Source organism: Erithacus rubecula, assembly GCF_903797595.1.
Source record: "Erithacus rubecula genome assembly, contig: SUPER_Z_unloc_2, whole genome shotgun sequence".
Taxonomy (NCBI): Eukaryota; Metazoa; Chordata; class Aves; order Passeriformes; family Muscicapidae; genus Erithacus; species Erithacus rubecula.
The window spans coordinates 7,519,396-7,533,780 of NW_027635860.1; the positions used below are offsets into that span (position 1 = coordinate 7,519,396).

A 14,385-nucleotide genomic window follows, 5' to 3' on the forward strand; every position below is an offset into this window, starting at 1 on the left:
ACAGCCACTGAGAAAATCCCTCCAAGATAATAGAATATGCTTTGGAAAGAAAATTGCATTCCACCCACTCCTGCCATGGCAAATGCTTTCCTTCTGCTCAGGAGAAAGTAGAAAAGTCAAGCAACTTCTATTACCCCAGTTAGGATAAGAATATATTAAAAATGTGCCCAAGTTCCATAACATTACATTTAGAAGGACCTATTACTTTCATACTTTTGTGTCTCCACTACTCCAGTGAATGATGACATTAGTGTTTATAGTATTTATAGGAAATTTTAGAGAATATCTATCAAAGCAAGCTCAGTTTAAAGCAAAAGAGAGGTTCTGTATTTATTTTCACTTCTATAAATGCAGCATAGCTTCATTTTGGTTGATGAAAACACACTGACCCAGCAGTGGGGAAGAAAACCAAAACTATCCAAGTGTAACAGGTTGCTGTAGTTTCATTTCTACATATAAAAAGTAAATAAATTGTTGTGGTTGCTCCTTAGTTCAGTTCTTTAAAATTATTCAGATTAGAAGTCCCACAGTTCAAGGGTTTTGGCCTTGTGCCTTTACACAATCTCCTTAAATGGTGATTTTGCATCAGCCAGGATGGTTCATTTGATCAAGACCCCATGACTAAGTCTCAAGTTTTATCTTCCTCTTCCATTACTCATTAAGAAAATTGTAACATTTCACAGGAATGCTGACTGTCCCTGGTATGGAAGTTCCTTGCCATATTTTATTAGGAAATGCTTCCAACTTCACAGATTTCCCTCCCAACAGCACAGAGCTGGTTGAATGCTGCCAGCATCTCTTCACCAGGTATTGTGAGCACTTTATCCTCTGAGAAAAATTTAGGCAGCTCATATCTTCTCTGAAAACCTATTTTTTTCTTTTTTTGTATTTAGCCTTTTTTCTTAGGCATCTGTTTTCAGTGAACTAGCATCTTTTAGGGGAATGGCTATTTTTGTGCTGTTGAATCATTTTCCTCTTCTTGGGAATTTTTCTGTTGCATGACAAACACCTACAAAACCAACAGACAATTCAAAATATCTTTGTTGAAATCTCCTCATGAGAGAAAGGTCAAGCACTGGTATCTCCTCTGTGCTGACCATTGACAGGACCTGAGGCTATGGCCTGAAGTTGTAAATACCTAAGGGAGGTTTAGGGTAGGTATCAGAAAGAGGTTCTCCCCCCAGAGGGTGTTTGGACACTGGAACAGGCTCCCCAGGGCAGTGGTCACAGCCCCAGCCTGACAGAGTTCAAGAAGCATTTGACAGTGCTCTCAGGTACAAGGTGTGACTCTTGGGGATGGTGCTGTGCAGGACCAGGAAATGGACTCAATGATTTTTGTTTTATCTCAAATACTAACAAAAAATAAATCAAATATTTGAACTAATATAATGTTAATATAGTGTTTGAGCAAGAACTGAAAAACAGTCAGGAGCCTTTGCTCCCTTCCCTCTTCTATCTGTAATGTGACTGAAGATAATAGTAGTCAGGCCTATTTACACTGAAAAATTTACATGCATTTAAAGTAGAAAAATATTTAAAGATAAATTGTATTTCACAGCTCTCTATCCGGTACCCAAGGCAGAGAAGAAAGAAATACTGATACTAAATAAGGAATATATTCAGATATTAACACTATCTCACAAAGAACCAAAGGTCTATATATTTAGGTTATGACAAGAACCTTTCAAATTTATCCTAATGTGCTGCTTTTTGGTTTTGGTTTGGTTTTTTGTCTGTGGGTGTTCTTTTTTGTTTGTCTGTTTTGGGTTTTGGGTTTTTTTTGTTTGTTTGGTTGGTTGATTTGGTTTGGTTTTGTTGTTGTTGGGTTGGATTTTTTTTTTCTTTTTTCCCCTATTTTCACAACTTATTACTTTAGAAATAAATGCTCTTAATTCACCCTTTCCCCTTGATATTAAAAACAGAACTTAGACAGAAAAAATCATCTCTGGGTACAATCAATCATTTTTATTTCTTCATTACTCCAACTTTTGCTCATCACAATAATTTCAACTCTATCAGGTTGGTATGAAGACAAGAACCTGCTCTATTTTCAGCAGAACAAATGTTAAGCAGATGTTTTGAAAATAAAAAAGATATTGAATACAGAAGTGAAACCCTCAAACATTTCAGTTATCTAGGGAGATATACCAGAGGCATGAGGGCTTCATACAGAAAAACAGAAATTTTGCTGATAAAAAAGGGAGAACATCTGCACTTGGTTTGTGCTTGGAAAGTCTTCTCTCTGTTTTGATTCTCATGAAAATTTTAACATATCTAGAATTAATTTGGAGAAAGTGTGTGTTCCCATGTGCATGTGTGTGTGTATATATACATATACTGCAGAGAGAAGTTCCCATGATGAAATTCTGTGATTCTCTGAAAAGGAATTTTGTCTGATTTCTGCTTTACTTCCTTCCCCAGTGCAAATCATTCGGAGGTGATCTTCCCTGGAGGGACCTACAGTCTGAATTCCTGGAATATGTGTTGCCAAATACTGGGTCAACCTGCTTTTCATTGCACTTAGGTTAAGTTCTAATATTTTTGACAGGTTGGATCATAAATAAGAACTGTGTTCCTTGGAAAAAAGGAAATAAATTTCCTTCACTACAAAGAGAGTGTGAATTTCCCCCATGCAGTCTTTATTTTTCATCTCTTACCAGCCCAATTCCTCTAAGAAGACTTGCTTGTAATTATTTATAAATTGAACTGGGATAAATGCAAGACAGCTCTTGCTGCAGAGTTCTCTCCCTACAAATCAGAATAGAAGAACATTTCTAAGCCTGATTATCCTGTTTTTATTTCTACCCTGAAACTGAGTAATTTGCCAGATTAAACTGCTGTAGGCATGAAGTAAATCAGATTCAGAAGATTTGGTTGCTGCTTACAGAAATCTGTGAACTAGGAATATTATTCAGAGTTGCCATCAACTTCTAATAGTATTTCTGTCCTTTTTGATGGCAAAGAAGTCTTTACTGCATGAAGAAAAATTGCTCTTCTCAGAAATCTGCATTTTCTGGCAAGATAACAATGTATACACACACACACACACACACACACACACATATATATATATATATATATATATATATATATATATATATATTCCTACCTGTACTTACGTAGCTATAGCTGCACATGAACTGAGCTGCAAACCTGTTCTACCTCATCAGCTTGGCCACTCAAGCACCCAAACTGGAGGGTAGCCATTGTGTGCCACAGTCCTCCTTCTTCTGCCTGCAGGAGAGTGCAGGAAGTTGGTCCCTGTTTAGAGTTAACTCATCTGAATGAAAATGTACAGACTCCAAGTAAAGCTTCCTGTATTAATTCTTCTATATCTATGTTTTTAACCATTGTGAAAATTGATCCTGGAGTCACCAATCAGGAACTTTTATACACATTTGACTATTATCAAATGCAGGAAAAATCAGGTCCCTTTCAAGCAAGCTTAATGTAGGAGACCTTTACAGGATGCCCTTGAAGAAGAAAGTGAGTTATGATTTTAAGCATCAGAACTTTCGTAGACTTGAAAACTGGTAAGTTCTGTGCAGAGATAGGGGGGAGAGAGAGGGAGAGCAATTACTATCCTATGACATTGTTAATGCTAAAGGCTTGAGGAAAAAGGTCAGAATTAAAGTACAGGAACATTGGAAAATTCTGACACATTCTGCAAATAAAAATTCTGCAGATGGTCTATTCAGGTAAAGCAATTATTAACTTTTCAATCTTCCATTAATTACTGCGGAATCTTTTCCAGGAAATCCAAGTTCATTAACTTAGACAGCTGCTAGTACTGCTATTTCCAGGGGGTGTTTATTTGAACTTACTGTGAAAGTGCTAGCTTCCTGTAAAGTTCAGTTTATTAACTTAATCCCCAGAAAAGTTATAAATGTCAGTATTGCTACTACTTGTGATTTTTTTATCTCTGGTCATGTATTGTTAGGTGTTTTTCTTTAGCCTCACCCCCCTAGGTTTAGGAGACTCTATGCCATGCTCAATTTTCAGTTGTTTTAAAGAATGTTGATAATCCTGATTAGGACAGATATATGCTCATATATTTAATGTGAACCCATCCTAAAGAAAATGTATGGATTTGTTCCACAATTTTTATCCAGCTTTATGGATATAGCAGGGTTTAGATTTCAAGTAAGTTTAGAATCTGCAACATTATTTCAAGTAAAATTAATCAGGAACATTAGTTCTTGCTGTCAAGAAGTGCACACCCCATGTCCTCTGTTTACAAATCATCAGTGGCACTCTCTCTCTTTGCTACTCCCTACCATGCTCAATTTAAGAACAGTCTTTTGAAATTGTTTCTCTTTCCATTTCACAATTGTATGCTGGGTAAAAGGGCTACTTGTACTAGTAGCCATAAACTGTTTGAAAAACCTTTCATATAGCTAAAGGTAGCAGCCTTCCTCCTGCAGAAGAGAAGCTGTGTGTTTCTCTTCCTTTTTAAGACTTCTCTCTAGCTGAATTAGGTGGAAGGAAATTTTTGCAGAGTATATATGATATTTCTCTATACCTGCTCAAAGAGATTGCCCACCTGGTTTGATGATTGCTTAATCAAAAGACAATATATGTGGGACATTACATCTTAAGTGTAGCAGAAAGAGCAGTGAAAGCAGGAGAGGATTGCTACCAAGTACCATAATGTATCATCATATTTTTCCTCTGTTCTTGTGATGGTGCTAGGAGTCGTGGGTAGAACTCTTTGTGTTTTTCTCAACATGAAAATGGAATAGTGCATTTCACCAGCTTGGAGTTACTCTGGCAGCTTGGACCCTGAACTATCAATGCCCAGGAACTCATTTCTCACAATACAGTGGCAATAAATCTGCATCACAGACCTCAAAAGAAACATTTGATTTAATAAATGTTTGCTAGCATGTGATGGGTTGACGTCATGGTGAGATGGATGTCAGGTGCCACCAAAGTTGCTCTATCCTTCTCCTCCTCTGCTATACAGGCAAGAGAAGTTTCAATGAAAGGTTTATGGCTTGAGACAAGGATGGGGAGAGATTACTGACCAAGTACTGTCATAGGCAAAACTGGCTTAATTGGGGGAAGATTAATTTAATTTTATGCTCTGATCAATTCAGAGTAGGATACAGAGGAAAAAACCCAAATCATAAAAATACTCCCTCTGTACCCTGTAATTAGTTTTACCTGTGATTTTCTCTATCTCCATCCCTACAATTTAGCAGCCCAGAGTGATGAGGAGTTTGAGGTTGTGGTCAGTTTATCACAGGTTTTCTCTACCCTTCTTTCCATCTCAGGAATAGAATCCCCACAGTCCTCCTTTGTTCCGTTGTGGGATTGTAGTAGATGGTTCCCCACAAACTTATCCAATGTGGGTCCTTTGAGTCCTTCCATGGGCTGCAGTTTTCCATGAACTGCTCCAACATGTGTCCCTTCCATGGGGTGAAGTCCTTCAGAAGCAGACTGTTTCAGTGCTAATCCCCACCGGGGTCAAAGGTCCTGCCAGCACATCTGCTCCAGTGTGGACTCCTCTCTCCACAGGCCCACCAGGACCCTGCTCCACCACCAACTCCTCTTTCCATAGAGTCATAGGTCTTGCTGGAGCCTGTTCCAAAGTGGGCTTCCCACAAGGTCGCAGCTTCCTTTGAGCATCCACCTGGTCTTGGGTGGGTCTTTTCTGCATGCTGCAGGTGGATCTCTGCATGCCCATGGACCTCCCCACATGGACTTTCTCTCATATGTTCTTACCCTTCTCTTTCGGCTGCTTCTTCTGCAGCAAGTTTTTTCCAGTTTCTTAAGAAGTTATCACAGAGGCACTACCACTGTCATTTGTGGGCTCAGCTTGGGTCAGTGGCAAGTCCATCATTGAGTCAGCTGGCAATTGCTCCATTGGACATGGAGGAAGCTTCCAGTAGCTTCTCAAAGAAGACTCTCAGTTGCATACTTACCTCACCCCCTTCACTACCAAAACCTGACCACGTAAACCCAGTACACATCCTACACCTATAGACTCCAAGATGTAAGTGAACATTTTGTCAATTCATGAATAACAGTTGAAGTCTGTGTGGAGGCAGCTGTCTCAAAGGTCTTGCAAAAAAGAGTTTAACTTTCCTTAAAGTTATCAGAATGACAGTGCACAATAGGTTAGAACTAATGAAGGTGACAAGTGAATGAAGCATTAGTGGCATGACTCAATTTCTCACCCTCACAAGCTGCCCACTGGATGTCAGCACATATCTAATAGCTTTGTGCTGTACCTTTCTCAGAGTGTTAGTCACTAAAAGTCACTGGCAATAATTCCAGGAAAACTTTTACGCAGTTTTGTGTGCAGCAGTTCCAGGAAATCTACTGTATAGCCTTTATGATGCTCAGAACATGTACAATCAATGAAAATTACCCTTTAAGTAAGGCAAAGTTCTCTCTCAACCCAATTTAGAAAAGAACTGAAATATGTTAATTAGGGATGTCTGGCAGGTAACAGGAATATTTCTGTTTTAATTGGCTGAGATGAGTGGCAGCTGGAAAAAACAAGGACATTTTAGAAACAAACTTTTTCGAATTCTATATATCACAGCACCCATTAAAACCTATACACCTTTGTGAACAAGTGAGTAGTTGACTGTATATTGTGATTGAACTGGCAGGCAGCTAAACACCAGCCAGTCACTTGCTCACTCCCTGCTGCTACCTGGGACGGGGAAGAAAATTCTAAGCAAAAAAAAGTAAAATATTTGGCTAGGTAAATATAGTTTGAGGCAATAATAGTAGTAGAAATACTAATACTACTACTAATAATAGCAGCAATAAAATATGCGGAAAAAGCGATACATAAGGCAATTGTTTTCTATCCATGGACTAGTGCCCATTCAGTCCCTAGGCTGCCATCCCTAGCCAGCCTTCCCTCCAGTTTATAAACTGAGCGTGACACCATATGGCATGGAATATTATTTTGAAGAGTTTGAGTCAGTTGTTCTGGCTCTGTGTGTGTTGTGGTTCGCAGTGCTCTCTCTCAGACCCTACAAACCACACTGCAAATTGCTCCCTTCTCCTCCTGCTCTCCCTTCTCCCTGTGAGTGGCTGGAGAGGAGAATTGGAGGCTCAAACGGTGAAGATCACAAATTAAGATAAGAACAACTTAATGGAAACAGCAATGAGATAAGAAAGCAAACAACAGCAGCAATATGAAGAGCAAAACTGTACAAAAGAGGGAAAAAGTGATTCGCATTTAAAAATGCTGCTCCCACAGAGCTTGACCTGACTGCAGCTGCACCACCCCAACTGTTCTGTCAGTACCAGAACCAGAACCACCCAACTTTTCCCTCTGTGTGTAATCATCATTACCCTACCCCCCTCACTTACTCCCATGCTTACCCAACCCGAAGGAGCCCCTTCATCTCAGTAGAGACCACCTTCCTCTGTCCCTCAGCAGTGACATGAGGTGGTCCAGAAGAGTAAATTGGTAAATCCTGGCCACACCCTCTCCTGCCTACAACAAAAATGAACCCTCTCTTGTCGGGAATCAGGACGGTTTACTCCCAAATTCCTGTGCTCCCCCAGCCTATTCACTTTTGGAGTGGTATGAGAAGCTAAAGTCCTTGACTTAAGGTAAACACTACTTAATTGCAACTAAAACATCAGTTATCAACATAATTTTCATCCTAAATCCTAAACACAGCACTTTAACACCTACTAAGAAGAGAAATAACCTTATCCCAGCCAAAATGGTCAAAGAGGCATGTCATACACAGCAAGTTATGGAGCCAAGTCAGTACTCCAAACTAGGTACCACCTGTTTCTTACAAAAGGCATGGATTGAGAAAGGCAAGATGCCAAGGATACAGAATATTAATCCAAATTCTTTTACAGACTGAAACTGTTTTTAATATACAGTGTTCAGTCTACTTCTCGATATGCAATGCCATAAATTCGTTGTTCCCAAAAGTTGTGAGTCTGTGGATCAATGACAGACTTCCAAATTTCAACTGGAAACAGCTTGCATTACATGTTTAGCAGTGCCATATAGGTGTGAAGGTGCCTCTGAACCTAAGCCCCACGAGTTTTTATAGAAGATAAGTGTCTGTCGAGTGCACTGGGGAAGGTCTCTGTCCTTGTGAGGTGCATGGCACAGGGAGCACAGCCTTGCTTGGCAGTCTCCAGCACAACTAGATTTGCCCTGGGATCAGCTGGTGTGAAGCCTTAAGTGTGACAACTGTGACAGTTCATCCATGTGGGACCATCTCAATTCTGTGAGCTGACCAACAAATAATTAGGTCTGCTGCAATCCTGGGCTGCTCTCTGGTATCAACATAAAAACAAGGGTCAGGTCACAAAACTTTCATATTTGAGAGGCCGAATCAAATTCCCATTTGTATCAGTCTAAACTTGGCGAATCTTCACTGAAACTGGAGTTATACACTTACAACAATGTAAATCAGACAGGAGTTGTATCCTCAGGTTTGATTTTGACTTCAAGCTGATTTTAAAGTCTACCAGTGTACAGAAACCAATAAAAGTACTTAATTTAATAAAATATTGTTATTATATGTGTACAGCTGTGCACATGTTTCTGTTTTGACTTGTGAAACTATGAATCTGAAATAAGAGAATACAAAACTGGAAAACTGACTGGTGAAAACCACTTCACTCTTTAGGTCTTGATGGTTTTATAGAGGGGGGAAAAAATCAAAGCATTTTCTTGTTGCTATGGTATTCTGCAGCATAGGGATTCACTTTAGCAACCAGTGCATTACGACATAAGGCATTGATCAGAATGCATATGTTGCCATGGTTGCCACCGAATATTTTATTTTTGCCATATTGATTGATGCCTTTGATGTCAGGTGGCTAGAAATATGAGGGAGATGGGAGCACCCTACACGATATTCTGCTTGTTCTCTGATGACAAACATAGATGACATCTAAGGATCACGTTTGTCTAGAAGAAAATTTTGAATTTTTATATGCAAAATTTTGCTTGTTACCAGAATTAAATATAGGTGTGAAGTATCAAATTTGAGTTTTCTTGTTTTCTTATTTTCCACCTGCTAGGGAAGTGTTCCTACCTCAGCACCAATTGCATTACAATGTTTGGAGTCCCCATGCTGAGGAGAATAGCCCCACACCTATTATAATAAATCTGGATTTGTGTCCATTTGTGAGTTTTTTACCCCATGTTCACTTGAGAAATTTTCTCATCTCTGTTCCTGATCTGTAGAATGAAGCAGTAACCTGCATGTGTTACAACCAAAGTGGTTAATAGAAATGAGAGAGCAGAACTTGCAGATGTAGGGTTATACATCCATGAAATCCATCTGTCTCATTCTGTGCAGGAAAGCAAGGAGAAATTATACATTACATGCCAAGTTTCTGTCTCTTATACATGAATTGAAACAGATATAACTTCATCAGCATGGTACTTTATCTGAGATAACAGCTCTAGTTTCTGGTTCAGAAACAAGACTATGGATAGGTTTATATCAGTGTTATTTCCTCTTCCTGAAGAACAACTCTCACTGTGCTGCAGCATTTTAGCTAAAGCAATGTAGGGACACAAATTCGGTGTCCATACTAAAAAATTACTGTTTCATCACAAAATCCCACCTATCTCTCACAGTTGTTCCTAAATAATCCAAGTTTCATTAACTGCTGACTGAAACAGTCCCACAAAACTCTCATCTGACTAGCTGGCTATGTGACCATATTACAACAATTATTATGTAGGAAAAGTCTCTGAAGTATCTTGACTCTTTATTTGGAATACTTTCTTTGTCACAGGTTCTTCCCCAAGGAGCCCACTGAAAAAAATATTCTGTTTTCAGTTCAGGAATACCACATAGAAGACATCCATCCTCCACAGCTTTTTGAATAGTCATGCTCAGGCATTTCAAAAACAGAACAGATCCTTGCATCTATGTGTTATTCTTGCAGGCAGCTCAGCTGAAGTCAGTTAAGGCACCCTCTGTACTATACATATTTTCCATTCAAGTGATCATGGGACCTGGTTTCACCTGAAACCAGATGTAGGAAAAAATAAGAGATCTCCCTATAGCTATCACTTTGCCCCATATGCTTCTTAACTGCCATCATAAAACCACAGCAGAGCCCAGACTGAGAGTTCATGTCAGGCTTCATTTCCCAGATTACTGTTGAATTCCCAAGCATCTTACTTCTGTCTCTTCCTTTTATCCTTTGATCATTCCATGACTTTACAGAAGCACTCTTCCCATCTTGCTTTCTGCACTTGCTAATTTTTATCACCTTTATTTTGATTTTACTCACCGGCACGGGGTGCTGGAATTTTTCCTTTGTTGGATCACTAGGTGGCAGAAGAGACTCAGCAAAATCTCTTCCCCCAAAAATAGGGATGCAGGTATCTAGCCTTTTTATTTATATGGCCCATTTAGGGTTTTTGTTCATCAAAATTTTGTGTTAAATACTTTTTTTGCCCTGTTTTCACTATTTTTTTTTCTTATTAAAAATATTATATGCTTTGGCTAAGGTAATTTGCTTTTAATAGGCCACTCTGGGCTCCTTAGAGCTCAACTTCCTTGAGTGCCACATAGGCATTCCTGAAGATCATCTTTTCCTAAAATGATGTCTGCTGGTTCCCCTACATTTCTTATCAGCATTGTAGGTTGTGGTGAAGGGTGTTAACTCATATATGTAGTAATCTTAAAGAAAGTAGTAGAATTAATTATGGAATATATAAAATTTAGATGCTGAAAAAACTCAGTAGATGGAGGTGTGAAGAGGGTAGTTGTGTAAACTGGTAGAAAATTCTCATTCTTTTTACCTGCAGGTTATATGGGGCCTAAAGGTTTCTAAAAACTATGTATGACCTAAAGTAGCAATCGCAATAATAGTACCAAAGTCTATTTTATTACAATCCCCACCATCAGTCCAGCTCTCAGTTTGTCCTCTACCTTCAGGATTGCTGGACACAATAAGGCTTTTTGCAAGCTGATATTGATGCCTAAAAATTTTTGCGTTTTGTGTGTATCTGTGAAGTTTCTGACTCTTTGTCACTTTAGTATAGTAGTTGCACTTTCCTAAATATTATGCTGTCTTCTTGGAATTCTGCTTAGTCTTGCTTTCTAGGCTAACAAGGACACTTTGTTTTCCACTAGAAATTAAAAACATAACAACAAAGCCTCCTGAATAACTCCACTGGGGCAGAACACAGGGGGAAATTACCTAACCAACTCTTCTTCTAACTGGACAATATTTGATGGGTATGCTAATCAGCTGCCCTCATAACAATTGCAGAAGAACTCTATCATGTGTGCATATCACCATATTGTGCATCTTGGAAGTCTTTCAATTATCGATTTCTTATATATTATAATTTGAATGCTGTTTGGGAAATATATGTGTTTTATTCCAGGCAACAATATAGTTTTCCTTAGTTGCCTTGTAGAGGTAAGGGGGAACAGGAAGGATCATCTGACTGTGGGAGAGAGGGTTGAGACAAACATGCTAATAATAACACAACCTTGAGTAGAAGTCCTAGAAAACAGTACCCTTGGAAAGGAGAGGGGAACCCATTGTGGAAAACATCCTTATGGGATGTACTCATTTACTCAAGTAAATGGTTTGTTTCTGGAGTATTGATTGCCTCACTGTCTGGCAAACTCTTTATTTACAAGGAAGAGGGAAAAACAGTGAGCCTTCCTTGCCTTCCAGAGGTACTAGAGCCACTATTCAAGAGCTTAAATGCTTACTTCTAAATACAGCAAAGTAATCCACTTTGCAGAGCAGTTACCTGCTCACAGTGAGTAGCAAGACCTTCAACAAGTCAAAAGGCTCCTTAAAGTGGTTGGATTGCTGTAGCACTCTCACTACCTAAATGAAAAGGTACTTTCACTCCAACTGAGAAAAGTTTCATCCAGCAACATGAGACAGCAGCTACTTAAGGCTGTTCTTCATCTGTCAGATCTATGACTGTATTAACGGGAACTTCAGGAAAGGCATACAAAAGATAAGAGCACTACCTCTCAGGAACCATCCACAAAATACTGTCAAAAAAATTGAAGGGCTAAAAGCCCTTCAACAACAATATAATGTTGAGAGCTTAGATAGATATGGCTTTCTTGCATTAGCTTTTTTTTTAATATTTCTTAATGTAATTCTATAAAGCCTGCTGTGTATGTTTGACAACAGAATGAACTGAAGCCCTTGGGAGCACTAAAGGATAGGTAGTGTATTTGCTCTTACTAGCAACACCCAGCTTTGAAAATGCTCCCTCTTCTGGAAAGTTGTTCATAAAAACATTTTCACTTGAACATGAATGAGAGTAGTATTCTCCAAAGATAATTTCAGCTGGTTTCAAAAAGTGTATTTCTGCCCTGGACACCTCAACTTGACTGCTTCTGCAGAAGACTTTGACTAATAATGGTCAAAAGGAAAAAACTAAAATGTCAGTCTTATCCACGATGTATTTTCTCTATTTTCTTACACAGGGAAATGTTAGACTTAAAATAGAAGTAGCTTTAATTTCCATAAAACTTCCTCCCTAAAGTTCCTTCAAAGTATTCATGCCAAATTGTTTCTGGGTTAGAAGTTACCTTCACCCTCTTCTTGCTCTTTAAATAATCACTAAAATAGTAATAGGTGCTTTCAGCTGCATCTAGATTTATTTTTCCTCTGAGACAAGGTTTTTGGTCTGTGTAAAAATCTCACAAAATCCCACAACACAGACGTCAAGCAAAAATGGCTCCTGCACTAGGCTCATTTGCCTGTGCTTAGGCAAAAAAAGTATTTTTCAATGTCTTTGACTCCCAACTAAAACTGCATGAGGGGGCCATAGTTAGTGAACTGCATTCTCTTCACTCTTTATGCTTTCTCAGATATGTTTGTTATATTCTACACAAATCCAGTCAGGGAATTTACTCATTAGCCATCAAAGAGAGAGCTAGCCTAATACCTGAGAACTATTTGACTTAGTTACACTAGTAATTAAGATAAAAACCAAACAACAAGCACATTATCTGGCAAGCAAGAATCTACCAAAGAAAGCTCCATTGAACGAAACTTGATTATGCTGTCCAGAGCATAAGAGAATGATAATTCTCCTCCTGGTTTATTTTGGTAGGAGAGATGGAAGAAACTACTTTTCAAAATACAAGAAATTTTCTACTTGCAGATTATTTTTGCAAATATAGACATTTCAGAGAGAGGAGATTGAACCCTAACGTGCCGATACAAATGACTGAGGAACTATTAGGGTGACATTGGGAATCCTTACTGTTGTCTTTGTAAAAGTGATCTCATTTAGAATTCTTGGAAAACCCTCTTATGCTTACATGCCTGGTTTCATCTAGGATACAACTTACTGCTTCTCAGCAGCTGTTACAATGCTGTGTTTTGAATTCAAAATGAGAATGGTGTAGATAACACACTGATGTTTTGGGTTTCGCTAAGTCATGCTTATACTGAGCCAAAGATGTCTTTTTTCTTGTCTCAGTCTCTGACAGTTAGGATATACATAAAAGAAACTGGGAGGGAGCACAGCTGGGACAAGTGGCCTGAATTCACCAAAGGGATGTTCCACACCACAGAACATCATGGCCAGTATATAAACTGGGGGAGTTTCCCAGAAGGGCACCTGGTCTGGGTATGGGAACAGGGTCTGGCACCATCAATAGGTGGTGAGTGATTGTATTGCGCATCCCTTGTTTTCCTTCTTTTTCATTATTATTATTATTTACCATTATGATTGTATTTCACTTTATTTGCAATTATTAAGCTGTTGTTATCTCAGCCTACAGCTGTACTTTGATTGTGCTCCTCATTCCAGGATGGCAGGGGGAGAGATTAGGAGTTGAGCAAGCAATCAGCTCTGTCATGCTTAATTTCCATCTGGGCTTAAACTACAACAATACCACAGGAAAACAGGGAGAAAAAAATCAAAGCACCAAAACACCTGCTACTAGGTACCTTTTTCCTGATTGTGACAAAATAAGACTATGTTGATGGTATCTGTTCTGTCTGATGGCACTGTTTCTGGCTAAAACATGTTCTAAAACAGTAGGTATGGTTCTGAGTATATTACTTTATTAGGAACAATGAACAGACAATAACCTCCTTTTTAGTCTACATTATAGAAAAAAACATACCAAACTACAGAGAGCTTTTGACCCAATTTTTATAGAGGAAACAAGAGCATGTGTAGAGATTAAGGCAACAACAGACACTGGTGCATGCAATAGTAATCATAGCAGTGCTACCATAAAGGCAGTATAAATTAAGTAACCATTAATGATACAATATAAATCACAATACAAATATGACCAGACCTCTTTTCCTAATCAAGAATATGTGTTACACTTGTATATAATTTGTGCAGTGTAGTCCTCAAAAATCATATGCTGTAATCAGATAATCTCCTGCTTTGGACAACATTTAGTG

General features: G+C 38.7%; 1 protein-coding gene across 1 annotated transcript in view; it reads left to right on the forward strand.

Moving 5' to 3' along the window:
• Nucleotides 1-2,611, forward strand: part of SLC28A3 (solute carrier family 28 member 3) — a 37,713-nt gene extending 35,102 nt beyond the window's left edge. The window contains exons 17-18 of the mRNA XM_079331103.1: nt 684-807; nt 2,422-2,611. Coding sequence (XP_079187229.1) covers nt 684-807; nt 2,422-2,524 — 227 coding nt within the window. The 3' untranslated portion in view covers nt 2,525-2,611. The remainder of the gene's footprint in view (nt 1-683; nt 808-2,421) is intronic.
• The last annotated feature ends 11,774 nt before the right edge of the window (nt 2,612-14,385 follow it).